The sequence below is a fragment of the Notolabrus celidotus genome, chromosome 15 (assembly GCF_009762535.1).
Source record: "Notolabrus celidotus isolate fNotCel1 chromosome 15, fNotCel1.pri, whole genome shotgun sequence".
Classification (NCBI taxonomy): Eukaryota; Metazoa; Chordata; class Actinopteri; order Labriformes; family Labridae; genus Notolabrus; species Notolabrus celidotus.
The window spans coordinates 24,819,511-24,831,528 of record NC_048286.1 but is presented as its reverse complement, the minus strand read 5'-3'; the positions used below and the strand labels follow the sequence as shown (position 1 = coordinate 24,831,528).

The 12,018-nt window shown below is 39.8% G+C and overlaps 1 protein-coding gene across 1 annotated transcript in view; it reads left to right on the top strand.

The window, feature by feature from the left end:
* slc1a7a (solute carrier family 1 member 7a) overlaps positions 1-12,018 on the top strand; it is a gene marked incomplete at its 5' end in the record, with an annotated part of 66,686 nt that overhangs the window by 12,186 nt on the left and 42,482 nt on the right. The window contains one exon of the mRNA XM_034702191.1: positions 7,313-7,392. Coding sequence (XP_034558082.1) covers positions 7,313-7,392 — 80 coding nt within the window. The remainder of the gene's footprint in view (positions 1-7,312; positions 7,393-12,018) is intronic.

Below are 12,018 nucleotides of genomic sequence, written 5' to 3'. Positions count from 1 at the left end.
TTAGCACGTTTGAAAGGCAGGTGCAAACTGGCACAGCGTTACGCACACTTGGCTGCGGTCACTGTAAAGCTCATCATAACATCTCTTTACAACATGCCCGCAAAAGCTGGGCTTACAAGCATTACTAAATGTTTTAGTCAATCAAACCAAGATAACAAAATAATAATAAAACAACACAAATTCAAAGCAGTTCAGCACCACGGATAGCGACCGCATCATTCTAACACCCACTTTAACCTTTTCATATAATGAGAGCACAGTAGGTCACTGTATCAACAGCTATACAGTTTAGAAAAATTGGCACAGCGGCCCACATCTTCACATACAAACAAAAAATCAATATGAAGTACTCGGCCTACTCACCACTGTTTGGACGAGCCTTCAGCTCCGCGGACTTGTCCACGATGCACTGTGTGTCCATTTTCTTTGATCTGTCATTCTCATTAGATAACATGACACGTCCACTCAGTCTATTCTGTCCCATCGTGCTCATCAAGGGGTTTTTAGTTAGTTTTAACGTGAATGAGCGCTCACTGAGCTGCGTCAGGCAGCTCTGCGTAACTCCTCATCTCATGCTTGCAGCAGTGTGTTGGGGCGAATTGACTCAAACATGTTCCCAGTTCCATTTAAGCTGGTGAATCTTTGGGACAGTTGCTGGATGATGATATCAGGCATTGAAAACGTTCACCCGAAAGTTGCTCCCTGGGACAGTGAGGCGACTGTCTTCATCCAAGTGACGACTAACTTTTCTAGAGCAAGAGTGGCAGACTAAGCCTCATCAAATCGCTCTCTAAACTCCATCAAAACACTGATTGCGTTTTGGAGTAGAGTAGATGCCTTTATTCCATCGGGGATCTTCTGTTTTTTCTCACATCATTCACCTTTTCACAGATGGCCTCCCAAATCGCGTTTCTAACGCTGAGATGTCTCTGCTGGAGTTCACCGATGTGTTTATTTCCCTCCTCCACAAAGATATCAAACTACATGTCTTCAAAATTCATTTATCGCTTAAGACCACTCTGTTCTCTCAAACTCTACATGGTGACAGCCGATAGCACACGCAAAATCCTCATTAAAATAGGGCGGTCCACACCACTTTTGCACTCGTTATCATTTGCGCACGCAGTCACAGTAGATCACCCGCAACACGACCAGAAATAGCACGTGCAAAATTATTATTTGCACACGCAAATTAGCGCTCGTTATTTGGGATCTTAGTAGATCAGGCCCTAAGAGTCCTGCACCCAGGCTTTCAGGACCCATATACACTCATTGGTATTTTACAGCTCTGCACCCAGGCTTTAAAGAACAAAAGCTACTTACGAACAGAAATGTCAAGAAGCAACAAAAACCTTTAACAGGGAAGTCGTGTGCATGGCTGGATTCACTGCAGTTGAGAATATAGTGTTTCATTTAATTTCTACCTAATAAGCACAGTCAAGAGAGGTGCTTCCCTCAAGTTCAAAAGGTGTCCTGACTCTTCCAGACAGCAACATTTCATAAAATAATATCTGCATCATCAAACATGAGTGTCTCACTCTTCTCTAAGAAAGAGTAGTATTTAATGAGATACCCGGTCCCTGCATTTATATGTCTATTTATGCATAAATTCTTAATACCTATGCCAGCTCATGGACTTTATGTGTTTCTTATCTGCACTCAAAATCTAGCAGAGAAAGTAAGTGTGTTTGTTTCATTGTTAGCAGTTCAGCAACAGATAGTTACTCCTGAGAAATGGAGAAGGTGATTAATGGCAGCTAGTTTGCAATCAGGTTTTTTTTCCCCAAAGAAGAATAATTAATTCAAATCAAGAAGCTCATTTTGACAACAAAAATCCCTTTTGATATTGTTGATATTTTAGGTTTTCACATGAATGTTTTTGTGGTTGTGCTCTGTAGGCCTTGTGCAGGTGGTAAAAAATAAGTGAATTTTTAATCATTTGCTTTTAACAAGCACAACAATGAATGTACTTCATTTTTTTAGTCTCGAGAAGTTAGGACAAATCTATGATAACGAGGACTGCAGGCCTGAATGGGTCCTTGAACCTTTGCACATGTTGGGATGTAGGAATGTAGGTGAGTTGGCTGCAACTGCTTTATTTGACACAACATAAAGTGAGAGCCTGCAGTGTAAATTTTTTACTGGTATAAACATGTCAGTGCAGGGCTTCCTACCTCTCCCCTGTAAGTTGCACTTTGATAAAAATACAAAACTGGCTTTTTGGTTTGGAAAATGAATCCAATTAGACATGTTGCGATTGATTCAGTTTGAGTTCTGAGTGTTTGGGATGCAGCAACCTGCTCTACCGTGACCAGAAATCAAATTCTGAGAAGGTGCCAAATTCAAAAGTCAAAACCAAATGGCGCCATTGAGTTTTTTTTCTTTACACAAGCCAAAAAACTGGTCTTTTTAAAATCTGTTTTGCCTGTGTATGAAATTTGATGAGAATCTCATTAACTCCTTTAACAAATGGCTAAAAATAGGTTGTGTTTTCAGATATTAAACTTTATCTGGCCACCACAGTCATGTCATTTGAGTTTGGTCCTTGAGCCTAAGGACTTTTATCTGTAAAAACTTTCCAAGCTCTCAGTCACATTTGAAGTAGATTTGGGGATTTTGTGTCCCGGTGGAGTTAATTCAAGAAGAACCCTTTGGAATCCATAACTTTAGCAGTGTCTTGATAAAAATTTCAATCGCAAACTTCATGTCAGGTTTACATTATGGGTCCAAGAGGCTTTTGAGTAGGTCTATTCAAGATACATATGCCTATTATATTTCATAATCCTCAGTTGAACCTACAGCTGGGGCAGATTTTAAATTTTGTGGGGGGCACCACTGAGCCATTAAGCTACAACAACAAACACATTAAAGCTGTATCATTTGTCTTATTTGTTTACTGATGTAATTTCTACAAGGTTTGGTTACTATACAAAGATCAGAGGCCCCTAAAAGACAATGCATGGCAACAATATCACACATAGACATCTGGCTTCTATCCCCTCCAATCTGACGATGATACTTGAATATGCCCCAAAATAGATACTGGAAATGTGTTTTCATAATGCAATGTGGGATTTGAGGATGTGAAAGGCAGCTATCTGTCAGATATCAGTGAAGGCAAAGTATCAGATGTGGTGTGACATCAAAGATCTACTATGTCTTTGAAGGTTCTCAGTCATCCAAGTCATGGTAATTCAAAGCTTGATCCGAAAAGGCAACTGGACTTGGTAGAAATGTCCAATTGCCTTTTCAGATCAAACTTTGAAATATCTACTATGCATTGACTCTATTGAACAGTCTCAATGTATGGTAGATCTCTGATGTCACATCACATTGTCATATTTTTCTTTTTCACTGATAACAACATGCCAGCTGCAAACCCGACTACATCATACGTACCCGCTGCCCCCTCTCCTCACACACTCTGTCCTCTGGCCTTAAAGCTCTCCCACTCCAGAACAGACACACTCAAAAAGCTTATATTGCTCCATCATCTCACTGCACAGATGTGCTATACTTTAATTTCATTTTTCATTTCAGTCCTTCACCATGGTTTTTGTTTTCTACTGGTTTTTGTTGTGCTCTCATCATGGTCTAGTGACATGGTTTGTGTTGCAACAAAATCATGCATTCTCATATCTTTGCATCCATTCTTCGACTTTATAGAAAAGTCTGCTGTTATCTTTAATGAAATCTAAAAAACAAAATGCCAATATTTAGTTGTTTCACTGGTTTGATTAGTCCACCTCCCTCTGACATTAAGTTCTTGTTTGGAAAACCTTTAGTAAGTCATTATTCGATGGTTTCATGAAAAGCTTGTTTCAAAAGTGTGAGTATAGAAGAAGGGGAGGGTTATGTCATTGTTTAGTGTTGGTTTTTATGTTTATTTTTTCATTTTCTTTCCATTGACACATTTTTGATGTGATCAAACTGTTCCTCATTTTCCCATCGAGGTAACACAATGCAATATCAGCGTTCTTTGAGCTTGTCATATCTAGACCACCAGATATCATCCAGTAGTTGCTCTCCTTTTAGCTTTGTGCTGGTTTTCCACACACTTGATTTCTCCTTAGCTGATAGATGCTCCTTCCTGCTTACCAGGTTTGTCATTGACTGCTGAGTATGGTGTAAATCCGAGCTTATGTGCTTAAAGCAGCTGCAACTGAATGAATGTTGATGAGTTGAGGCCTTTCAGACTCTAGCAGAACCTTAGGAAGTAAAATCTAGACCTGCAGTAAAGACTTGCAAACATGCCTAACAACTTTTTCTCTACAAATTCTCTTTTTAAGCATAAAAGTGCTGAGAACTGCAGCTTCGAGAGAAATTGGTAGATGACGAGTAACCTCAGTGAGGTTTGAGCTATTTCATGACAAGTTGTAAAATTAGATCCTGCTCAAGATCATTGTGTCAAAATGGATGAGTCTCAGTGGAGGATAATGTAAAGTAAGTAAGCAGGCAGTTATGCCAAATAGAATCCTGGCAGGCTCCTTGTGTGCTTCAATTTCTTGGGGGGGTGAAATCGCTGACAAAATGATCGCGTGAGCAGATTAGATCTTCGCACGAGAAGTGGAACCCGCGCACAAATCATAGAGACCATGCAGAAAAATTGTCACAAGGACTCTGTCCCTGCAGTGAATGTCACTGTCACTGTCACACTCAGATACCATGGTGACTGTGCACACCCACTGTGACCGCCCCCCAACTGACAAAACTAAAATATACTTGAGCGCAAGCAGCTGTTACCTGCGAGCGGGAGGAGCACAGGGCGAAGGGGAAACAGCTGTGCGCGCAGATTAAATCTGTAAGCGCTCAGTTCACTTCTGCACATGCTGTAAAGGTAGTGTGCCACTCACAGGCTGAAAATTTGCTCTCTTGAACAGAGAAATGTTGCACGTTAGTGATGTGTAAGCACTCGCAAGGACAATTTTTCTACATGGTCTCTATGATTTGCGCACAGGTTCCACTTCTCCTCATGCGAGGATAACAAGACCGGTGCAACCTTTTTGCACATACTGAAGCTGCTTCATTCTTTTCTTGCCATCATGTTCTTTTCCTCGTGTTTGTTTCTCCTGTGAATACCTACAATTACACAAAGCAAAGCTGCAAAGGTTCTGATTTCCGGACCTATGATAAGCCCCCAACCTGCTGCCAGTGTAAAAAAGCAACTTTGGTAAATACCAGGGTCAGGCTGCCCTGACATGTAGGACAGATCTTCAGGAGTGCATGTGTGAAAAGGGCTTATGTAAAAAGCCTGAGATAAACATTCGGACAGATTCTTATTTATGACCATTAACTTTTAACCCCTGTCAGAAATTATCAACATTAGATGTGTTCGCTTATATTTACTCAAGCACTAAAAAACAATGTAATTCAGGGGACATGACAGCATAATGAAGCACTGAACAGCACAGAGGTCAAAACGTAAAGTACAGAACATCATGCGAGCCAGGAAAAACTAACACCCACTGTGTTTTTGTCCCCTCTGTACTAACTATGATGTAGTGGCCACTTTTATCATAATTTCCTCAGCATAAGATATAAAAATCCAACTACCAAATTTAGATGGAACATGAGCAGATGATTAACCTGTATGAAGAAAGTAACAGAGGACTCAGAGAGCCGAATAAGCCCATTAGCTGCCTCATTAAGACTCAATGTGGCACTACACCTTCATTTATAACAGTGTAGAAGAAATAGAAGGGGTGAACACACAGGCATGCTCTCTTAAATATTAAAGACAACAAAAACTCAGACCCTTTTCAAAAGGAAAAATGTTCAGTTTTAGATAGATGGCAGTCTTATGGATGAAAGTTACAAACATTTATGATGTTAAAACTTTTTGCAAGCACTACCATTGACACAAACTAAACCTAGATGATACATTATGAACATCTATGAACACGCATCATAGACAGGAAACTGTAGAAAAGAGAAGTTTTTAAAGAAATGAAGAGAAAAACCTCTACATGACTTTTTCAATAATGACAGCATAAAAGCTAAAAGCAGTTTGAGAAGGAAGCCAGATGACAAAGTGCTCTGTGTTGCTAATAGCTTTTCAGTTCATCCAACTATTTTCTTTTTTTGTTGCGAGGCCAGTCATGCTTCAGGATCAGTTACGATAAAAAGTGAATTGTAAACTGAAAGCAGCTTCACAGAGTGTTCTGTTTTTTGTTTAGTTCCTGTCAGAAAACTGCTTTTAGCAAAAAGACGTCTTTTTCAAGGACATGGCGTATAATGCATGTGACATACCAACTATGCAATATTGTTTCAATGATAAAAGATTCATCTTACAGTTTACATTATACATACTATACACGTTCTGCATTACACACCCTATAAATAAGTCAAAGAGATAAGAACACCATGAAGCCTCAACAGCCGATAGAAGCATTATTTAGAAATTAGATTGGCACAGTTTGGTTCCACCAGCTGGGTAACTCAGCTTGGCATAGGAGCTGGAATAGTGCTGATTAAGAAACACAATATATAAAGGTTGAAATGGTTAAATTAGAAAATTCTGCAGGTGCTGGAAGGCATCATCTGATAGGCTGTTGAGAGTAGCTTCCTGTTGATCATACAGACACGAGTAAAGTATCAACCTTCCTCCAGAATCAAAATCTCATTCAGAAAGAAGAAACAAAAGCTAACCTTAACTTTTTGTCTCAGCTTTCATCAACTCTCTTTTGAGACAGTCAGCAAGTCAATGGGAGAGTTATTCAGTTCTCCTTCAAACACTTTATAACATAAAATATTTAAATTATTTAATCAAACATGTGAAAAGGAATTATCAACGAGTACCAATGACTAATCTCGAATGAGCTCCGTTCTCAGGGCCAGAGGTGGCTTGGTGCCCCCTCTAAATTTGATTATGTAACACAGTACACCTGTCTTAAAAATGATTGAGAGAGAGAATGCCAAGAGTGTGCAAAGCAGTAATCAGAGCAAAGGGTGGCTATTTTGAAGAAACTAGAATATAAAACATGTTTTCAGTTATTTCACCTTTTTTTGTTAAGTACATAACTCCACATGTGTTCATTCATAGTTTTGATGCCTTCAGTGAGAATCTACAATGTTAATAGTCATGAAAATAAAGAAAACGCATTGAAAGAGAAGTGGTGTCCAAACTTTTGGCCTGTACTGTATATATATCAAAATGGTTACAAAGTGATATGGCCACAACTTCTCAGCAATTAGTGTGTCTGACCACAGATGTTACTAATACCAACAGTCACACCACGCTTGTCACAAAATACACCCATTAAACTTTGTCTGGCATTGCTAGTAACTGTTTGTTTTTCTCTCCCACTTGTAGGAGGTGAAGTACTTCCAGTTTCCGGGAGAGCTGCTAATGAGGATGTTGAAAATGCTCATTTTGCCCCTCGTCGTATCCAGGTGAGATCATCACAGCGCCACACACACTCTTACATAAACTCACAAAACTGTGTGGGTTGATGATTTGCTCTGCTAGAATGTACTTTAGGGAAAGGTCAGGTTAAAGGAGCAATACAAAACACTTAAATAATCATTGTGTTTTGAATCTAATTAGTGTCACCTGTTGCATTGATGTCATCAACCCTTGTCCTGTGCTAAAATAGAATCAACTGAATTAACCTGTTTGCTATGAACTGTGATGAGGAGAGAGCAGCTCTCACTGGAGGAGTGTAATTATCCCAGTAGCTACTCAGACATTCTTATAAAATGAGGTTTGCTGCAGGCAGAATCTTGATGCCTTGAGCAGTGGTTGAAAAAGAAACACCTGAGAAAGTTAATATTCTGGTTTAATATGCCTCTCACCTTTTTCTGAAAATATGAAACCTTTAGAAATTGACCAGTCTGTGAGCTATTTAAGAGTAAGAGAAAAGAAAAGTTATTTTCTAGTACTTACTTCTTAATTTGACATGTTTTGACAAAAACTAGACATTTACTTTTTAGGACTTTAGGTGTTTTCTTACATCTCTTCTACAATCTTAATCCACCATCTTAAACTAGTTGAATCAGATCAAAATGCACACAAAGGTTTTCCCTTGAAACCTTAATGCTGTTTATAAAATGTGAATGCACCTGCATCATGCATCTTTCATCACTGAAGGAAGTTTTTTACATTATGTTTAACCACCAACCCAGTTTTTGGAGTTTTTGCCTTTATTATAGGAGAGACAGGACATTTTGGGTAGAGTAGAGAGTAGGGAAAGGCATGTAGCTAATGGTTTTGGCTGGAAGCCAAGCAGGACTCTGTACCTGTACCTCCTTTTATGCTGCATCTGATTTTTATCAGTGTCATACGTATTGTCAATGATGCCTGCTCTGTTCTGTTTCCTGGTGGTCGTTGTTTCTGCTGCTCTCCCTGCCTTTGCTTTTCATGCATGCATGTGAAAGAAGAGGGAGAAGGGGAGGTGTGCTCTCCCCACCTTGGGCTTGGGCTTTCCACTTGTGCACGTGGAAGGGCAGGGAGCTCCCAAAATAGAGCTGTACTGCCAAATAAACTTATTTCATGCAAGTAATTACTTATCTTTGACGCAGTGGTCCTGACTTAAATGTTGTTCAGCCTTTACTCCTAGAGTTCTAGGAAATATACAGAAGTGTCTTCAAACCAAAAGACATGGCAAACATGACAATTAAAACATTTTTCATACAATGGCAGTTGGGAAAGATACAAAAATGATGAGACGATATAAAAAAGACAGTTATCAATAGGATTAAAAAAGACGATTACTGAGATACAAATAAGTCAAACTTGAATAAAACAGATTAAATAAGAGAATAGGATTAACAATGCACAGCACTGCACTGCAGAGGAGGATTTAAATGAGCACTCCCAAATTGAATTTATCCAAAGGCATTGGCAAACAGAAAAGTATAACTTCTTAGTTTAAAAGAGCCAAGAGTGCAATAGAGCTTAAGTCCTCCTGGGAGTTGATTCCACGTATACCCTATACAAAAAATCTGCCTGGTCAACATTATGACACAAATCACACAAAAAATCTAGAATACTTTTCTAGTGTACGATCAGAGGAATGTGAAAACGGTCTTTTTAGAAAATCTGTTTGAATTTAAAACTGAAATTATTTACAGTGTGATTACTTTTCATATGCACAGCTTATCTGGTTTGCTCCTTTGGCTGTGCTTGGTTGACTGGTGATTCATGCAGATGAGACGCACAATCTAGATGAGAGTTTCACTGCATTCCGATTACCCTTTACAACATCCAGAATCAAAGAGCAGTGATTTATATTAGAGCAAGCCTGGCTGTTGTCCTTTTATAGCTTTGGATGCCGTTTTAGACGCTCACAGCCTGCCAGATTGTCCAGTTCAACTATTTTAGGCTCAAAGCTCTAGTTGCCTGCTTGAGGTCAGTGATGTCCAACACACTGAAAAAAAAGTCCCAAAACAAATCATGCAAACGCACCAGTTACATGCAGGCTGCTTTGTGCAATAAGCTACTTACAATCTATGCAACAGCAAAGACTGGATGAGAAGTTAATCCTCCCTCCCTCACCCTGTCTCTCTCTGTCTCTCTGTCTGTCTCTACCTCTCACTGCCTTCCTGTCTGTCTCTCTTGTTTATTTCTCTTTTACAGTTTTTATTTGTTCTGCTCTCTCACACACTACATGGCATTTAGAGAACATATCTGTTCTTTTATGCATATTCAGATCCATTTCCCTGCTTTCAAAGATTTAGAGCAGGAGATCACAGAGCAGGTTTCCATGCCAAATGTGTTGCGTGTGAAGCAAAGAGACGTTAATTACAACTAATCTGAGACAGTGCATGCAGGCAGGACTTCAAACCCTGCAGAGCAGCACACACACCAACCTCGCCACACAGGAATGTGGGAGCAATCAGGGCAAACTTTCAACACTTTAAGCGTGAGCTCATTCTGCTTAAGCTCCTGTTGAGTGTGCAACACAGACAATGCTTCTGGTGCCTGCCTATGACAGGATGGAGGCAATAATGGATAATGAAAGTGGAAGGCATTGCTTATACCTTCGCAGCTGCTCTGTTCCTCCTTATAATTGCCCTCCTTACTAATCTCAGATGAATCTCATTTACGATGCATCTGCATATCTTTAAACCCCAGCCAGAGACACAATTACACTCTTCGTTGCTTCATGCTTAACCCGTCCCTCTGTTCTGTTCTGTTCTGTTCTGTTCTGTCTATCTTCCCTCTTGCATCAGCAGTGTGTATCTAGATTGGGATGCACAAACCGGCAGGTCGACATGGTGCATCCCACATTAGGGCTTATCTAGGGGTGAATATCCGCAGCAGTCCTATAGCCTGCCTGTCCCCATTTATTTCCCCTCCCAGCGCCATCTGTGCACCAGCCAAAGCGGAAACCAGATTATCTCATGAACGCGTCATGTAGAATCAATTGCCACTCCACTTACCACCTCCTTATGTTCCATGTCTCTTTTATTTTTGGGTGTCTAATTACATTGCTGCAATAAATACAACTAGATTTAAAGGTGTGTGCAAGAACATTTTCATGTGTAGTTTCTAGAGAAAGAAGGCATTGGCATTGTAATAAAGCCTTCTTAAAGGAAGCCCCTGTTTATCAATGCTTTGGCTGAGATCTTGAGGTCAGAGGTGAAGAGCAGTTTAATGATATGCAGCATCTACACAAACATATGGTTGATCCACGCTATTTTCCCAGTGCTGTAACTGCGTCTGCCCTTGTGTGAAGTCTTGCTGTTAGGTGTAAATGGGTTCATGTCCCTCTCGATGCCTCACAATACTCTGTGATGTGAGTGTCTATTTCCAGAACTGTTGCACTGACTGCACTTGCTGATTTTACAACAGGTATCTCCTTTCACAGTGTTTAGGGAATAATTGGTATGGAAGATGGCTTCTGCATGTTACATATATATTTTCCCATCTGAAAAGAAGATAAAGAATTTGTGAATCTCAAACATATGTTCACATGTACGATGTGGCTCTTCTTGGAATAGCATGTAGCGTGTTTAGATTTGGCACCTTGCCTCTGATTCATCTTATGTGTGATTGCAGATAAGCATGCATGTGGAGGATCAATGTTCTGTCTCGTTGCTTTCAAATTTTGCTCAGCCAAAGGAGCAGTGGGGTCTGTCTGACAGTAAGACCACACAGACAGATAATTCAGAGGATTGCTTTTACTAAAAGAAGAGGATGGAGATGAAATGAGCTAGTGTCATTTTCTTGAGAAAGCACCAGTTAATAGAGCGTAAAGTGCCTGATAATGGCATTGCCACAAATTGAAGTGCTTCTAGCCTTTTTACTTTGAGTCAGAGTGTTCTTGGTGAGACTGCACCAGGAGTGCTCTTACAATTTGAGCGTAAAATTAGCTTAATGCAGACTAATGTGTTTTGCAGGTTGCACTGCAAGATGTTAATTTTAAAGAGCTTGATTAATAACAGTATTCACCAAGATCTCCATCTATATATATCTATACAACTAATCACTAGCAGTAAACAGACCAGTGAGATCAAGTGTTTCATGTTCTCTGATTAAAGCTGGGGTTGGTATAGATTTAGATACAGTTTTTGTTATACTGGTTAAAATGATATTTATGTCTCGATGGCAATCAATACATAATGTGTTCTTAATAAAGAGTGAAAAAAAGCCGCTATCTACAGCCGGAGTAAACCTGGGAAAACACCAACCAATCCCTGCCTTGTGGAGCCAATTTATGAAACCAATCAAATCCTGTCCTGCCGTTCTGCCCGCCTCCTGCACATACATTTCATGTTTGTTTGTGTTTCACTATGATAATGTTTTGGTGTTTTCTTACCACTGAGTGAGACATGAGTTGACGTAGTGCAAAACACAAACAATGTGCTGAGGACCGGTTTGGAATCAGTCACGATCATGATGGTGGGTGTTGTTTTGGAGGAGTTCCGAGGGTGGGTAGACGGAGTCCTGAGGACATGCTACATTCAAATTCATGCTAGTTTTCCATGACTACCAACCCTAGCTTTAAACATGTCTTTAGGTTCATTTTGGAAACTGTGTAGCTAAAGCATATTTTCACTTTAGTTTCAAGAGAA